The sequence below is a fragment of the Pteronotus mesoamericanus genome, unplaced genomic scaffold, assembly GCF_021234165.1.
Source record: "Pteronotus mesoamericanus isolate MK-2021 breed Mesoamerican mustached bat unplaced genomic scaffold, CSHL_Meso_final contig_214, whole genome shotgun sequence".
Classification (NCBI taxonomy): domain Eukaryota; kingdom Metazoa; phylum Chordata; class Mammalia; order Chiroptera; family Mormoopidae; genus Pteronotus; species Pteronotus mesoamericanus.
Genome location: NW_026555089.1, coordinates 4,301,322 through 4,317,425, shown reverse-complemented (window position 1 = coordinate 4,317,425; position 16,104 = coordinate 4,301,322). Strand labels below are relative to the sequence as shown.

The 16,104-nt window shown below is 61.8% G+C and overlaps 2 protein-coding genes across 5 annotated transcripts; both read right to left on the bottom strand.

Moving 5' to 3' along the window:
- Positions 1–2,974: 2,974 nt before the first annotated feature.
- On the bottom strand, positions 2,975–7,518 carry RIN1 (Ras and Rab interactor 1). Of its 2 annotated transcripts, XM_054570579.1 has the most exons (11): positions 7,430–7,518; positions 7,111–7,291; positions 6,907–7,021; positions 6,742–6,814; positions 6,551–6,642; positions 5,658–6,395; positions 5,354–5,355; positions 5,064–5,181; positions 4,642–4,773; positions 4,346–4,497; positions 2,975–3,466 (listed from the first exon to the last, which is right to left on the bottom strand). In XM_054570579.1, the coding sequence occupies exons 1-11, from the start codon at positions 7,516–7,518 to the stop codon at positions 2,975–2,977; spliced, it is 2,184 nt and encodes a 727-aa protein (XP_054426554.1). The 2 variants fall into 2 exon arrangements, with proteins under 2 accessions (XP_054426554.1, XP_054426553.1); XM_054570578.1 differs by having other exon boundaries at positions 5,064–5,369.
- A 988-nt stretch (positions 7,519–8,506) lies between these two features.
- Positions 8,507–16,085, bottom strand: BRMS1 (BRMS1 transcriptional repressor and anoikis regulator). 3 transcript variants are annotated; one of them, XM_054570576.1, is made up of 10 exons: positions 15,937–16,083; positions 12,587–12,732; positions 12,415–12,505; positions 12,114–12,241; positions 11,855–11,934; positions 11,677–11,773; positions 11,076–11,168; positions 9,862–9,926; positions 9,402–9,441; positions 8,507–9,019 (listed from the first exon to the last, which is right to left on the bottom strand). In XM_054570576.1, exons 2-10 carry the CDS (start codon positions 12,723–12,725, stop codon positions 9,012–9,014), a joined length of 741 nt encoding a protein of 246 aa, XP_054426551.1. In that variant the 5' UTR covers positions 12,726–12,732; positions 15,937–16,083; the 3' UTR covers positions 8,507–9,011. The 3 variants fall into 3 exon arrangements, with proteins under 3 accessions (XP_054426551.1, XP_054426550.1, XP_054426552.1); XM_054570575.1 differs by having other exon boundaries at positions 12,415–12,732; positions 15,937–16,085; XM_054570577.1 differs by lacking the exon at positions 11,076–11,168 and having other exon boundaries at positions 15,937–16,084.
- Positions 16,086–16,104: the final 19 nt, after the last annotated feature.

Below are 16,104 nucleotides of genomic sequence, written 5' to 3'. Positions count from 1 at the left end.
TGGCCTTCTAGTGGGGAAGACAGACAATAAACAAACTCACACACAGAACTATGGTGACTCCAGAGGTGATAAGGGCAGCTTGGCCAAATGAGGAAATGACTCGGGCTCCTTGGGAGATCCCAACATCCAGGTCCCAGCGCTGTGCTGCAGCAGTGGACAGGCTTCCTCCTCCAGAGGCCAAAGGTGGGAGGCTGGGGTCGGGGAGGGTGCAGCACAGAACCCGAGCGCAGTGGGCGCTCAGTTACGGCCCAGACCATGTCAGTTTCCCCCTGGCTGGGGCTGGGGGTGCTTGGAGCTTGGCCCATACAGACACTCCATAGATCACTGCTGAGTGGGTGGGTAAATAGCCCTTCTGTTCTGGAAGACTGTGGATTCAGAAGCTCCGCGGTCCCTGGCGTCCAAGCCCTGTAATAAGCCACTTTCCCTGAGCAAGCCTTAGCTTCCTCACCTGTAAAACGGGGATAACGAGACCAGACTTGGACCAGTCTAGCATCGCCCTCCCTGCCCCTGTGCCACACATGGCCCTTGGTTGTGCTGGTTTACCTGACCTGGGTTCCCGACCGATCAGAACCTCCTGAGAAGGTAAACCAAGATATGCAGGCAGGGCCTGGCAGCGCATCAGTGAGCCCAGGCTGGGGACGCACTGTATTCCCAAGGCCTGGAAATGGGACTTAGTGGGGAAAGGGGCGAGTAGGGCTTGCAGAGGCCCCCAGGGCAGGGGGGCCCAGAAGCCTCAGCCAGCCCTGGGGTTCGCTGAGCAACCCCTGCAACCATTCCAGGTCCTTCTCAGATTGAATTTGAAATATCCTGTTTCATTCCTAGAACCCCGCCCTCCCTTAACCTCCTAGCTTCCTACCTCACTGCCCTTAACTCTTTTTTTTCTTCCTGCACAGGTTTTATTACAGGAGGAGCTGGAGCCCTGTCCTCCTTTGCTGCTGCCTTCCTTGTGGCTGCAATGATGCTCAGCTCCCCTCTCTCCCTCTTGGCGCGGGTGTGTGTCTCCATCCTTTTCTTGACCAACTTCAGGGCCCTCTTGTCTTAGATATCTTGAGCAGCTCCATGGCCTGACAGGAAGCAAAGCCATACACCTCTCAAATCCTGTTGCACACACACTTGGTGTGCTCGGTGAGGTGCCCATGGCCGTTGCTTGCTTTCTGGGTCACCTTGTGGCCCTGAGCCATAGCTGCTGCCCTTCACTCTTTTTAATTAAAAAAAAAACCAAACTTTATTTTTAGGTAGAGGGGAAGGGAGAAAGAGAGGGAGAAAAACCTTGATGTTGGAGAGAAACATTGATTGGTCGCCTCCCGCACGCCCCCCAACTGGGGACCTAGCCCGCAACACAGGCATGTGCCCTGACCGGGAATCGAACCAGCAACCTGCCGCACCAGTCAGGGTTGCCTTTCACTCTTCATTACCAAACTCCAATCAGTGGATAGTATTTATTGAGCATCTGTGGTGCGCCCAGCACCGTGCAAGGCAGTGGGGATGGGTGGAGGATAGGGAGGAGGGCATACAAGAGCCCGAAGGGGAGACCCCCCACCAGCGAGAGACTGGGCAGGTGAGTGCGGACGTGTGTAAGGTGGGAGGGAAGCGCTGCCAGCGGCCTAGTGAGAAATTTGGGAGCCCTGCACCTGGGCGGCCTCTGGTTTGTCTGAAATCCCAATGTCCAGGATTGTCACTTTCCAGTTGTCATGTCTGACATGTGGGCTGACGCCCTTTGGTGCGCAGCACCTGAAAATGCCTCGGTGACTAGCAGGACACAGTTCCTTCCCAGGGAGTGGTCCCCATGAGGCTGGCCCTGTCCCGGGTCGCCTGGTGGCTGGCTGCAGGAGTGCAAAGCCTGTGACCGCCTGTGCTGCTGAGGTCCTGGAGCCACCCTTGTCCTTCGGTGTCACCCTCTCTGCAGCTTCCTGGGCCACACACCCCCCCTGGTGGTCACTGCCATCATTGTCTTTGCTCAGATTTGCTGCTTTGCCGCGCCTTGACGGTTCACTGACTGGTGGCTTGGAATACGGGGCTGAGGCCCTGGTTTGGGTGGGGGGACCCAAAAACCCGCTGTGTGACATCTTAGGAGTCACTGTTCTGCATGACCTCCTGTAAAGCTATTGTGAGGCCCAAGAGGCCCAAGAGTTAAGTGCAGAGAAAGTGTTTTCCAAGCTCCCCCTCCCCGCTCCTGACTCCCCGCCCCATTCCCCTGGGAGGCCCTCCCATCTTGGGGAAAGACTGGGGCTTGGGTGCTCCTCCTGCTGAACCTGATCTCCGGGGCGACTGGAGGACGTCGCCCTGAGGCAAGTGCAGAGAGCGACCCTTGTTGGGGTGCGGGGAGGCAACGTTCACACCTCAGTGCCTTCCCTCCCCTTTTCCATGTCTGCGTTCAGCTTTGCAAGGAAACCGCCCATTTTCACCCCTGGAAGTTTCCTGGGAGAAAACAGGCAGCAGTGCACCCCCCCCCCCGCCCCCCGCTTTACAGGTGCGGACCCTGAGGTCTGCCCCGGGGGTCTGGATGGGGCTGGGCACCCCCCCCCCCCCAGCCCTTGCTGCTTCCTTGAGTCCTCCTGACACCCAGGAGGCGCTGGAGTGCTGCAGGGCCTTGCCGCCCCCAGCTTGGAGGGGCTGCCTGGGCAGGGGACGCTCCCTGGCAGCCAGAGGCTGGGGGCACTCACCCCTGCAGGTTGGCCGGCAGGCTCCGGCTAGGGTAGAAGGATAACAGGCAAAGGATGTTGGGCCCTTGGTGTGGGGTCCCACAACCCCCTCGGCTCTGCTCCAATGCCCTGACGTGGCCAGTCCAGGCACTCCCCCAGCACGTAGCGTCACAAAGGTTAATGTCAGACAGAGGTGGTGGCAGACACCAGAGCAGCCTGGGTGAGAAGGCTAAGGGGGCTGTGGCCTTGGTCAGTGGGGCTGATGGCTCGGGAAGGCTTTCCCAGCAGGCTCAGCGTTTTTGGTCCCAAGTGACCATTCTGGCCACTCCCAGCTACTCCTCTGCTGCCCGGCTTCCTTCAGCCTCTGGCCTGCCTGGCTGAGCAGAGCCCTCCCTGGCCTGGCTCTCGTTCTGCTCAGTTGTCTCAGACTCTCCCCTGCTGTCCCTGGGGCTGGCTTTGATCTCGGTGTCCCCCTCTCCTCGGCCCCCCTTCTCCTCCTCCCCGCCCCCTGCCTCTGCCTCTGCCTCCCTGCTGCCCTCCTTGGTTGCTCCCGCAGATGAGGCCCCCTGAGTCTCAGGCTGCTCTGTGCAGCGGCGGTAGACAAGGTAGCTGGTGGTGGGAAGCCTGTGGGCCAGGGCTCCGGGGGACAGGCGGTGGTAGCCCTGCTCCTTGTACAGGAAGAGGCCGAAAGCATCAGGCTGGGTCACCCGGAACTTGGTGGCACAGAGCTGGTTCAGGGTGGCAACCGAGGCCCCTGGGGGCACGGCTATGGTCTTGGAGGTGCAGCCACTGCTGGGGTCCTGGTAGGCTACTCGGAGGAGGTGCTGTGCAGGAGGAGAAGCAAAAACAAGAACTCAACCCTTCCTGGTCCATACTTGGCTGCAAAGCCTGAGGCCCCAGTTTAGGCTCTGCAGAGGTGGGGAGGAGGGTGGAAGTATAAATCCAGTGGTAGAACCAATCGGAAAAAGCTTTTCGGACAAGTGAGCTCTGAGAGGGCCCTGAGGAAGGGAGAAATGCACTTGGGCTAGTGGGCCCCACTGCAGGCGGGAAGGACAGCCCCAGCAGGTCCCCACAGCCCGACATTCCTGCTTAGACAGAACTAGTAATGTGTGCCCGGAGCACTTATCCTGAATGAGCTCATTTAATCCTCATATCAGCCCCAGGAGGTAAGTACTATTATCCCATTTTATTGATGAGAAAATTGAGGCACAAATTAGTTACCTAACTAGCCCAAACTCCCACAATCGAAAAGTAGCAGAGCCAGGATGTGAACCCAGGATCTGGCTACAAAGTCTAGACTCTTAGGCAAGGCCGGGAAGGGTGGAGAGGAAGGTGAGGAGCAGGACTGGTGTCCAGTCTGGGAACACCAGGCATGAGCCCAGCTGGAGGGTGAGGGGGGCTCAGGCTGAAGGCTTGTGTCCAGGGCAGGGCAGGGCCCAGCTGGGGGCTGGAAGCCAGGATTTGGGGCTTGACCCTGCCTCTGTGCCCCTTTCCCTCCCCATGTCCTGTCTTCGTTTTCTCATCTGTGAAATGGGGATAACAGCAGCCCTATTTCTGTGCAGATCCAGGGCTGCGCCCTCGGCAAGAGAGAGGCTGCCTTTGATGCTTGTTCCGCACGAGGCACTGTTTCTACTGCAGGGTGACGCAGGACCAGCCTGCATGGGTCTCACAGTTTGGGGTGGAGAGCCTGGAGGCCCCATTACCTGGAAGCTGTGGGTGGCGGGCAGGCGGCGCTGCTCCCAGAGGCTGAGGGAGCGCTGCAGCTCCTGCGAGAGGCTCAGCTGCAGGGGGTGGGCCTGGCCCAGGCCGCTCAGCAGGGCCAGGCTGGCGGAGAGGCTGGTCAGGTAGTAGCCACCTGGAACACAGGGGAATAACGCAGCTCGGCGTGGGACCGGGAGACCTGCTCCCTCTGGCCCTCCCCGCTTACCCAGGCCACACAGGTGTTGCAGTGCTCCAGCCCAACCCGGACAGGGGGGTGGCAGGTGTGTGGGTCCCTCACCCTCTCCGGTGAGCAGGGTGGGCTCCAGCAGCTCTGACATGTACTCGGCCTCCAGCAGCAGCTCAGGAAGGTCGCAGTGGGCCAGGACCAGGCTCAGCAGTGGAAGGAACTCGTCGGCCCCCGCGCCCTCTCCTGTGAGGTAGCAGGGAAGGAAGCTTCAGGCTCCTCTGGGGCCCCAGGGTCAGAGTCCACTCTTCATCTTAGAAGGTGACTCTCCCCTCCACCTGCCAGGCCTTGGGCAATGTGGTCTCTATGGCAACCATGAGCAGCGGCTGGGGAGAGGATGCACAACAATCTGGTCCTCAGTTAGACCACCTGCGAGATGGGAGGGTCGGACCCATTTTTTTTGGCTGCTGGACCTGTCCTGGCACCTGCCTGGGAGGTAGCGTCTGAAAGCAAGGAAGTAGCGGGAGGGGGCATACCCCAGTGCATCCTCAGGGTTGTGTAGAGCAGCTTGCAGGCCTGCAGGAGCCGCTTGACCTGGGCGCTGGGTGAGTAGGTGCGAAGCAGCTGCAGCAGCTTCTGGCGCACCTGCTCCATCTCCACCGGGGAGGGCAAGCTCAAGTGGGACCCGAAGGCTCCAGGGCCCTGGGTGCGAGCCAGGCGGAAGCCTTCAGCCAGGCGGCCCAGGGAGCCATCAGCAGCAAGCCGGCGCTGCAGTCGAGCCGCCAGGATGGGCCGGAGAGGCTTGAGCACCAAGCGATGCAGCGACTTCTCCAGGACACGTTCTGCAGAGCAGAGGCAGGTGGGGGGGACAGTGGTCAGGGGAACCAGGAGGGATGGGGGGCAGGGTCCCAAGGAGAAAGGGCACAGTCCAGGAGGGAGAGGGATGAAAAGGAGGAGGAATCTTGTGAGACAGGAGAGTGGGGGGAGAGCAATGGAGGGTGACATTCACTTGAAGGCTGGGGAGACAGGGAGGCAGGCTGGCACTGTGGGGTGGGGGAGGGAGGGTGTGGGTGAGAGTTGAGATTACAGAGACAGGGCTGGACCCCCGAAGGTTTGGGCTGGAGTCTCACCCAGTCTGTTGGGCGGCAGCAGCTTCTCAGGGCCCAGCTCAGCGCTCAGCATGGCCCGTGCCCTGCTCAGTGCCTCGCGGATGCCCTGCAGCTCCTGGGGCTCGGGGCCGGCCCGCACCTGGGTCAGCAGGTCCTGAACCAGCTGGCCCACGGCGGTGTGGCGGTCCTGCATCAGCGCCGAGGCTGCCCGGCCCACCTGCCGCTCGGGTGCCAGCAGAGAGCAGAAGGCAGCGCTCATAGACCGAAGCAAAGGCCGCCTGCGGCTCAGGTGGGGCGAGGTTGCGGGGCTCCCTCGAGGCCCCTGCGTCCCCTCCTCCTCAGAGCTGCTGGGGGAGCCACAGTCCACTTCCTGGAGGGAGGGCAGCGGAGGGAGGCTAGGGCCGGCGCCCCCGGGCACACGGTACCCTGCTGAGCTCTCCCTCCGCAGCAGCTGGCGAGGGGGCAACTTTTCCGTCTGGCTGGGGGCTGCCCCGGGCAGCACAGGGACAGGGGGTGGCGGCACAGCGGGCGGAGACAGGGGGCTGGAGGTCTCTGTGGAAACCCGCACTTTGAAACTCCTCTTGAATTTCTCCCGCTTGGTAGGTCCCAGGTCCCCTGGGAACAGGGGGTTGAAGAAGCACAGGGCAGCTCCGGTGCCCTGGTCCAGCTCTTGGGGGGACCGGGGCTTCAGCCGGGGCAGCAGCGGGCCTTCGGGTGGGCCGGGCTGAGCCTTGGTGTTGAGGGAGGAGCTCCAGAACTCTGGAGGAGAGAAACCAGCTGGGGCCTCAGGGAGCGTCAGGGAGTGCGCTCAATGCAGGGCAAGGCACCGACTCGGGCTGTGCACTCAGTGTCTCACCCTCCCACCTTGGCCTCAGTCTGTCCTTCAGTGCAAGGGGCAGCAGGGGAGCCCTTACCAACGCCCAGATGGGAGATGGCTTCCAGCTCCTTGTGCGTGGCTGCCTGACGGATGGCTCTGGGAAGCTGGAGCTGGAGAAGAAGGACGTCCCTGAGGCCAGAGAGGGGGGCAGAATGTCAGGGATGAGGCACGCTTGAAGCTGTGGGGGCGGGGGGTGGGGACAGGGCGTCCCCTGGACACCAGACTCACCGGGTGTGGCAGTAGGCACAGATGAGCTGGACTAGGTCTGGGAAGACGAGCTCGGACCCCTCCAAGGAGACGCCTGGGAGATGGGAAGTGAGGCTGTTCTCTGCAGAAACCCCCTGCGCCCAGCCTCTGCTTCCAGCCCCTTCCCTCCAGGCCAGTCCCTCTCACCCCCAGGGCTCTCCTGGATGTAGTGGCTGGAGACGAAGGAAGGGCCGCTGGCCTCTGGCAGCCGCACGCACAGAGCTTGGCACTGGCGGGTGTTAGATTTCCGCACCAGGAACGTCTGCGAATGGGCGAGGCAGCTCAGGACCTCCACGTCCAACCCCCCCACCCCCCAACCTCCCACCCCCTGGAAGTAGGGGAAAGACTCACCCCCGGGGGCTCGGTCCTCAGCATGTGCAGCGCAGCCGCTGCGTTGGCCCGCAGCTGCAGCCACACCGGCCGCGTGAGCAGCAGGCGCTCCCGCAGGCTCACGGCACGCCCGGGGCGCTGGGGCCCACCTGCCTGCCCTCCGCTGGCATCGGGAATGTCGTACAGGGGGTCCGGGGCGGGCCTGGAGGCAGGCACCACACCTGAGCCAGGGGCGGGGGCTGGGACCCTTGCCCAGCCCTTACCCCTCCTGTGCCCTTGGGTGGACCCTGCTCTGCAGTCCCTCCCTGCCCCACCGGGCTGCCCTTCCAACTTCACTAACTTTTCTCTCTCCAGGTGCCCAGGCGCGGAGGAGTTCGAAGGGCTGGGGGCTCCGAGAGGGCCTGCTCCTGGCTCCCCAGTGGTTTCCATGGCGGGGCGCTCCTTCGGTTACTCCTGGGACTCAGGAAGACAATCCAGCCCCCAAGGCAAGAGCACATTCCCGGTGGTGAGTAACACTTCCTGAGGGCGGTGCGCCCTGTCACACCCCGCCAGTTAACTCTTGGGTGTCTACTTGGCCCGGGCAGTGCCCACTTCCTCTCTGTTCTGGGCCCAAAAGTGGGGGGCAGGGACCCTCTCCAAGCGAGTGCCAGGCGGAGGACCCCAGTGATGCGGCTACCGCCTCCACACAGAGCTCCCCCAGCGGCCCCTTCAAACCACAGGTTGGGGGGGAAGGGGTTAAGTAGGGCCTGCCTTCTCCCCGGAGGCAGCCTCGCCTTTGGGGCACCTTTAAGTGTGGCCGATTGCTCTTCGTCCCGGCCTTGGGGTCAGCCTTGTGAGAGAGTGCCCCCTACTGGTCACAGATGACTCATTCCTGAGACTAATGGGTTTTGGGATTTCAGGTTGCCATGGAGAAAGGATGCCCTGTCTCCATGGAAACTAACCCCTTTGCCTAACTGAGGTTCTGGGGGTGGTTCTAACACTCAGCACTAAACAGGGGGGAGTCTGGCTGTGAGGTGTCAGCACATGGCGCTGCTGCTGGCTGCCTCCCACGCGCACAGGCCCCGCCAGCCTGCCTTGCCAATCTGCCAAGCGGCCCAGGCAGGTGCAGGCACGGCCCAGGCTCCGAGCATGAGGCACCCAGCTCCCTTCCCCATCTGAGGCCACATGTCGTGCCTGTGCCACAAGTTGCTTCAGACTTTGTTCACCAGCACCAGGCGATCCAGGGCCCAGTCCCTCGCCTGGGTGGGTAGCAGGGGAGGGGGCACAGAGGGCCCCCCTTCTCCCCAGCCTACACCCCAAGTCAGAGTGGGTACCAGGGACCCCAGAAGTGACTGCCTGTCTCAGGCACTCGCCATGGGAGCCCTGCCTGCTTTGCGAGGTAAATCAGACACACGTGGGTCATGCCAGAGTCCCAGGAAACATTTTATTTCCAATCCCCGCGATGTGGGAGGCAGACCCCAAGGCCCGCCTTGACGGGACCTGGGGAGCCTGCCTTCTCACCACGGCAAGAGCCAGGACGGGTCCCCAAAAGATGCTTTCTGGCTCACAGTGCCCATGAAGTGGGCTCAGCTCACTGGCTCAGTGAGGGAGCCAAGTCCAAGGTCAGCAGGAAGGATGTGATTTGGCTTAAGATGAGGCATGTTTTTGTCAGGGAGGCGACCAAGGCAGCTGACCTTTGAGGGGGGAAGGCAGGGCCGTTGGGGCTGGAGGGGACAGCCTGGCCTGGCCGGCGCAGCTCTGGGGCTGGCCGCGCACGCCCCGCGCGGGGCAGAGGCGGCGGCTGGGCCCGCGGTGGCTGGAGGGGAAGGCCGGGCAGTAGCTCTGGGGAGCCTTCCCGCAGGGCTGCCCTCTGCCCCAGGGAAATGCCAGTCCTGGGTGTGGTGCGGGCTGCTCCCCGGGGCCCTTGGCTGGGCGCAGCGGTGTCACGGTCCTGGGGGCAGGTGGGGAGTGGAAAATCACGCGGGTGAGAGGAAGCCGAAACAAGGAGGCAGCTGCTTCATCTGCGGAGCTGAGAGGAGCGGCCTCGGCCTGGCCTGGCCGGTCAGTACTCTGGGCCCACCAGGACCCTGTTGGCCCAGGGCTCAGGGCTCCTGCCCTCCCGACCGGTCCTGGTGGGAACTCCGTCCCCTCGCCCCTCCCACTGAGGGCCTTCCCACCGCCTCCCAGGCTCCCGAATCCCCACGACGCCCTCAAACCCGGCCATCCGCACTCTCAGGCCACTGATCTGGCCTGGCCACTGCCTCTCTCAGCGCTTTCTGGAGGCCGGGCCGGGGGCAGGGCTGGTGGGAGGTGGGAGGCCCTGCGGTTCTTACCATCTGATTTTCTCTTCTGAGGGGACACAGCTGCCCTAGCCTGGGCAGGAAAGAAGAAAAGCCCCCCCTGAGAGCCTGCCTCAGGCCTCGCAAGTCCCCTCCACAGCGGCCTCTCTGGGGCGGGGGCTCCGGGCCAGTGGGGCCTTGGGGTAGAGGGGGAAGCATAAGACACTTTCTAGACAAAGCTCTCACATGACCTCCTGTCAGAGGCCGGGCCAGCCCAGTGGCTTTCCTCCCTCCTTCCTTTTCTCCCACCCCATCAAAACCTGTCCTGGAACACAAACCAGAAGTTCCCTCCTCCAGGGTGGCCTTGGACAAAAGGCGGCTTGTGGGCAGGCGGCAAGGCCAGGGAAGCTGGGTGGCCCTCGGGAAGCCCTGGCGTGGAGAGCCCGCAGGGGCCAGAGCAGGCGCCTGGGCAGGGCCCTCCCAAGACAGTGCTGCGCAGGCAGCACGGACCCACCTTTTTGATGGCCGTCCAGTCCTCCAGGATGTCGATCTCTTGCAGCATGTACACGATGTATGGGCCTGCAGCGGGGGTCAAGGAAGCAGAAAGCCCGGGGGAGTGGCAGGGGCTCTGACCCTCAGCAGAGGCAGCGCTGAGGACAGGGGTCAGAGCGCGAGCTCCGCCTCCTGTCCCCCAGGTTCTCTGGGGTGTGAGAGTGTGTGCGTGTGTGTGTCTGCCTGCCTGCCTGCAGGTGGGCGCCGAGGCTCACCCCTACTTCCGCTACCTGGGCTCCTGCTCACCCTTCTCTCAAGTCTCAAGGTCAGTAGGCCAAGGCCCATCCAATCCACTAAAGGACCTTGCTTCTTCTATTCCTTGTCCCTTTAACTGTCCCCTCATCTGGCCCCTTTCCCCATCCACACACAGACCCCGGTCTCTTCCACTGGGAAAGCCCTTTGGTCTCACACCATCCACTCTGCCCTCTTGTACTATGTCCCTGAGGTCCCCACACCCACGCCTCCAGCCCGGGCGGGCAGAGCCCTCCCTCCCCGCACCTGCGTCCCACCACCAGGCGCCGGTGTCCCACCAGCAGGCGGCCAGCACCCTGAGAAGGTTACCGCAGGAGCAATGCGGGGAGGGGAAGCAGAGGCAGAATTCAGTTTGGCTCTGGGCAGAGCTGTGCCAGACGGACAAAGGCACAGCAGGCCCTGGACGGAAGGGGCTCACGCCCAATGTCGGGCAGAGGCAACTACTGCCTTGTGGGATGAGGGTGGCCTGGTTTAGGCCACAGGGGTGCAGAGGAGATAGAAGCCATAGCCACCGGGGGAGACCACGAGAGGCTTCCTCAAGGAGATGGCGTCTGAGATGGGTGCTGAACAGACACGGACGGGCAGAAGGTGCTCCGAAGGGAGGGCGGAAGGTGAGCAGAGGCGCGGGGGCGGGGGGCTGGGATGTGCCCGGGACACTGAGGGAGAGGCAGAGGGCCTCCGAGGGACTTCCAGAGATTGTGGGAGGTCACTGGACAGATGTTTCTATTTTTCCACGGCCTACACTGCCCAGGAGACTCACGACCCCACGAAAAATTCCTGACAGCTGCATTTGTCTGGACATGGCCACGCGAGGCAGAACGACCATGAATGTCTAGTCAGACTCTCTCTCCCATGTCCCTCCGCCCCTCCCCCGAGTCAGGGGCTGCCATCCTGCCCGCTCAGGCCCCGTTGGTGAGAGGATACCAGAAACGAGGGGCGCCTTCTTCCTCTTGCTGGGTGGCAGTGAGTCCCAGGTCTTCGCGCCGCCTCTGGCGTGCAGTCTGTCATCCCACCACTCTGTGTCCCCAGACCCAGGGTCAGGGCCGCGGTGCAAGCCCTCCCGGGGCACCCCTGCCCTTGCTGCCGGCCCTTCCCCACCCGCCGCCTCCCCAGACAGCAGAGAGCGCCCGGGGCTGGGGGATGGGAGCTGAGCGCAGGGCCCAGCTGCTCAGGTGCGCAGCGTGGGAAGAGGTCCCTGCACCCTGCGGGCCTCAGCTCCTTCATCTGCTCCGTGGACAGAGGAATGAATGATGGCAACTCCTGCCTCCCCAGAGCCCCCTGTGACTGTAGGCACTAAGGACATGGAGGGCTACAGGACGTGTTGGAGCGTGAGGCTGTCACCTCCCGTTCTGGAAAAGGGGCAGGGGGACCCGTTCCTCCTGAACCCACACGGTTAGCCATGCCCGCTCCACGCCTGGTTTCACTCAGGCCCCACGGCCACCGTCTCACTCCCCCTCGTGCAGGCGGGAAGCCAAGGCCCAGGCAGGGGCGGGCACGGACAGGCAGGCTGGGCAGGGCGCCTCACCGGAGCTGAGGTCCAGGCTCTGGCGGTCCTCCTCCAGCCTCTGGATCCGCTCCTGCAGCTCCCCCTGCAGGGTGTCATAGAGCAGCAGCTTCTCGCTCTGTAAGAGGTGGGCGTAGCTCAGCCAGGAGGGACAGGTGGGCCACTTCAGTCCCCCCCAACCCCCGCGCCCATCAGTCACCTCCAGGTGTTGCTTGGCTCCCTGCAGCTCACACTCGTACTTATTCCTGATCACATCCAGACAGAAGCCCTTGTAGATCCCTGCAGAGGGGGGAGGCGGAAGGGGAGGCCAGCTGAGCCAGGAACCCCAGTGCCCCCAGAGCAGGGCGGGGGGCACGGGCAGGGCAGGGCAGGGCCGAGTGTGGAAGGGACCATGGGTTGGTAGGGGAACAGGGAGAGGGACTGGCGGGTCACCCCCGGGCACAGGACAGCCCACAGACCTGCCACCTGAATGCGAATCTTGAGGCTCCGCTGCAGCCCCCCCAGGGGCTCCGTGTACTCGGGTGCTCTCTCGGCCCCCACTTCCTCCAGCCGCACCCGCAGCTGGCTCAGCCGCTCCCTGAACAACCTGGGAGGTAAAACATGCTCCTCCATCACACACACTTGGAGCACCCGATCCATGGCGGGCCCTGCGTTGGGCCCACGCTTACTCTGGGTCTCAGCCACCGCTGCCCAGCACCAGGCCTGTGGCCTCCTCACCCCCAGTGCCTGCAGACCCAGCCCCAGGTGTCCCAGGCTCACTTCTCCTTGAGCTCCGAGAACTGCTTCTCCAGGTCCAGCATCTCATTGACGCACTCGCTGCGGCGCCGCTCGTAGTCCTCATCATCCATCTCTGGGACGAGAGGCCAGTCAGGGCCGGCAGAAGGGTTGGCGTGCGTGCGTGCGTGCATGTGTGTCCCTCTCGCTCTCTCACCTGAGCTTTCCTCTTCTGACTCGGTCTGGCTGCCACTTCGTTCCTCCTCACTCTCTTCCTCCTCCCCATTCATTTCGGCGGCTGAATCACCCTCTGCTTCCATTTCTTCTGTGTCTTTGCCTGGAGGCTGGATCGGCATCTGGGCTCTGGAAGAAGGCGTGGAGCCATCACTCGCCACTGCCCACAGCTCCCACATGGGCAAGTAGAGAAGAAATGTCAGCAAGTAAAGCTCCCTGGAGCGAGTGGGGCCTACCCCATCTAAAGGACTGCAAAACAGTGCCCAGAGAGGCTGCAAGAACAGCACAACGAAGTAGAGCCCTCAGTAGGCAGAGGGACTCTCTGTTGAGAGGCCTGATTAGTCTTCCTCTTAGATGATCTCGCGGCAGCATTCGGCACGGCCACCTCTCCTTCCTTCTGCAGTTCTCTGCGTGACTGGGTTTTGCCTCCTCCACCTCTTGGTAATTTCCTTCTTTGCAGGGGCCTCATCGTCTGCCCTTTTGGAGACCCTGACAGTCCCGTCAGGGGCATCTTCTCACACCACACATTCTGCCTTGCCGGTTGCACCCTCTCCCGGGGCCTGATCAGTCGCTTCCTGCCATTGACCAGATCTCTGCAGCGCGGATTTCTCTCAGAGGCTTAGGCCCGTGGGCCCCCAGCCCCGCCCCTTCTCTCGTTTTGGGGTCTCTGCACAGGCCACTCTGCTGGGAACACTCCTTCCTCAACCAGCTCAGCTCACCCGCCTGGCCCTCCTGCTGTGGGAATGCAGGTCCCAGTTAGACGCCTGTGCCCTAGGCCTCCCCTCTTAACTCTCCTCGCACCGCACTGGGAAAGCAGCCACATGGGGAGTCCAGTGGAGCCTGACTGCAGCTGGGGAAGTGACTGGACTCGCCACACCCTGGGCCCTCACTGGGTGGAGAAGGCGCACGTGGTCCTGTCTGCGCATTTCCCAGAAGCCATGGAAATGCTCATGCCCTTGGATGTTGTTGGTGGTCCCAGTCCTGGGAATACTGGCCGAGGTGACCATCCATAAAGTGGGAAAGGCTGGGGGGGCGGTCCTCACCGCCTATGGGACTGGGCCCAAATCTCTGACTGGGGCTTTCAAGGACCTGCACCGACTATGCCTGAACTACTGGTCCAGCGCCTTCACCCCACCGTAATGGCCAGTTCTCCGGTAACACCATGTCCTTCCTCCCCTGCTCCCCCTGTGCTGTTCTTTCTGCCTGTAGTGCGTCCCCCGCACCGTGTCTCTTCCTGAACAGTCTACAACCTCTTCTCTTCTCACTGGGCTCTGGGTCCAGTCCCGTCTCCTTCTGCTTCCTCTGGGACTTCATGTCAGTGGGCTCCCCTCCCCGTCCTGCATTTTCAACGCTCCCTCCTGACTGCTCCTTCCCACAGCACGTGAGACATGCTCAGGTATTTCCCACCGTTTAGAAAATGCAGAAACACAAAACCTCACCCTACTCACTAAACTGTTCCCATTTCCCACCTCACAACTGTACTGTGCAAGGCCTGGCACACTTGCCCTTCCTGCTCTTTCTCCTCCCGCTCATTTGTGTACCTTCCCTCTCAGCTGAAACCGATCCTGCAGCGTTAACTGATGACCTCCTTGTGCCTAATGTCAGTAGTTTTCAGTGCTTATCATAGTCGCCTTCTCAGTCACACTGAACATCGTTAAGCGTTCCTTCTTTTATTCACCCAACATTTACTGAAACTCTAATGTACGCTAGGTACCATCAGATGCCACGACAGGCGCTGGGCACAAGTGTGACAGACGGGCACAGTCTCTGACCTCAGGATGTTTCCAAGTCCCTGGGGGGGAAAGGCAAAGCAGCAGGGCACCCGTGCGGTGCGAGGAGAGTTGAGAGGGGAGGCCTAGGGCACAGGCGTCTAACTGGGACCTGCGTTCCCACAGCAGGAGGGCCAGGCGGGTGAGCTGAGCTGGTTGAGGAAGGAGTGTTCCCAGCAGAGTGGCCTGTGCAGAGACCCCAAAACGAGAGAAGGGGCGGGGCTGGGGGCACACGGGCCTAAGCCTCCGAGAGAAATCCGCGCTGCAGAGATCTGGTCAATGGCAGGAAGCGACTGATCAGGCCCCGGGAGAGGGTGCAACCGGCAAGGCAGAATGTGTGGTGTGAGAAGATGCCCCTGACGGGACTGTCAGGGTCTCCAAAAGGGCAGACGATGAGGCCCCTGCAAAGAAGGAAATTACCAAGAGGTGGAGGAGGCAAAACCCAGTCACGCAGAGAACTGCAGAAGGAAGGAGAGGTGGCCGTGCCGAATGCTGCCGCGAGATCATCTAAGAGGAAGACTAATCAGGCCTCTCAACAGAGAGTCCCTCTGCCTACTGAGGGCTCTACTTCGTTGTGCTGTTCTTGCAGCCTCTCTGGGCACTGTTTTGCAGTCCTTTAGATGGGGTAGGCCCCACTCGCTCCAGGGAGCTTTACTTGCTGACATTTCTTCTCTACTTGCCCATCTCATGTCTGTCTCCTCAACCAGACCCTAAACCAGGGCAAGGCTGCACATGGGCCTATTCACCTAGCGCACTACCAACTCCACAATTGGAGGGTGTGCAAATACAAATTAAACAAAACAAGCTTTTGCGAGGCAGGGGTTGGCTTGTACTTCTTGGTGGCCCCAGACTCCTGTAGTGGTAGCAAACCCAAAGTGTTCTGTTAACCTTCCTTGACAGCAATTCGAGATGTGTAAAATAACAGGACTTGAGGGGAGTTGAGTCCCATTCCTCAACGATTTCACAAATAATCTGAACCTGATCTACAACCTCCTGTTCTCCAAACCAGTCTCATCGTTCCCATTCTCAAGCATCAGTTCCAACAGTTCCCAGATTTTGCAATTCCTTTCACTGTTAAATATATTTACCTGATAAGATGCAACGTAAACGGGACCAGAAAGGGGGAGGCCTCCTATTCTACTGAATGAGCTCATTAAATCACAACCTCCCCTCCTCACCTGGTGCAAAGAGAGAATAACCATTGATACTCTGAAGGTTGTAAGACTGCTGGGATAAGGCATGGAAAAGCACATTGTAAAGGCGCTGTGCACAGGCAAGTTATCTTTTCAGAAAGCGAGCATCTCGAAGGCAGAACTCCATGGTCCTCACCCTCGAAGAGGACAACTCAGCCTTTCCGCGGTGCGCCCAGAGTCTCCCGCCCCGCTCCATTCCCGTAGGCGCCGGCACGGGCAGGGCAATCAGTGGCTCTTCCGCGGCCAGCTTGGAGCCCGCGGCCCTGCACGCGTCCGGCAGGTTAAGTCTCCGCTTCGGCCCTGGAGAATGGGCGGGCTCCGACCGATACGCTGGAGAGACCGAACCGGGCGCCATGGGTGGCGATACGCACCTCAGGGAGTGGAGCCTCCGGCCTCACGTCCGAGACTCCCTGACAGGTGGCCGCAGCTGCGGGTGCTGACCGCCGGCGCCCGGCTCCCGGAAGCTCTGCGTCCGTCCCTCTTTACCGGGAGGCGGGGGCCTGTCCGCGCTTCCGCGCTCGTCATCAGGAGGCGCCCGC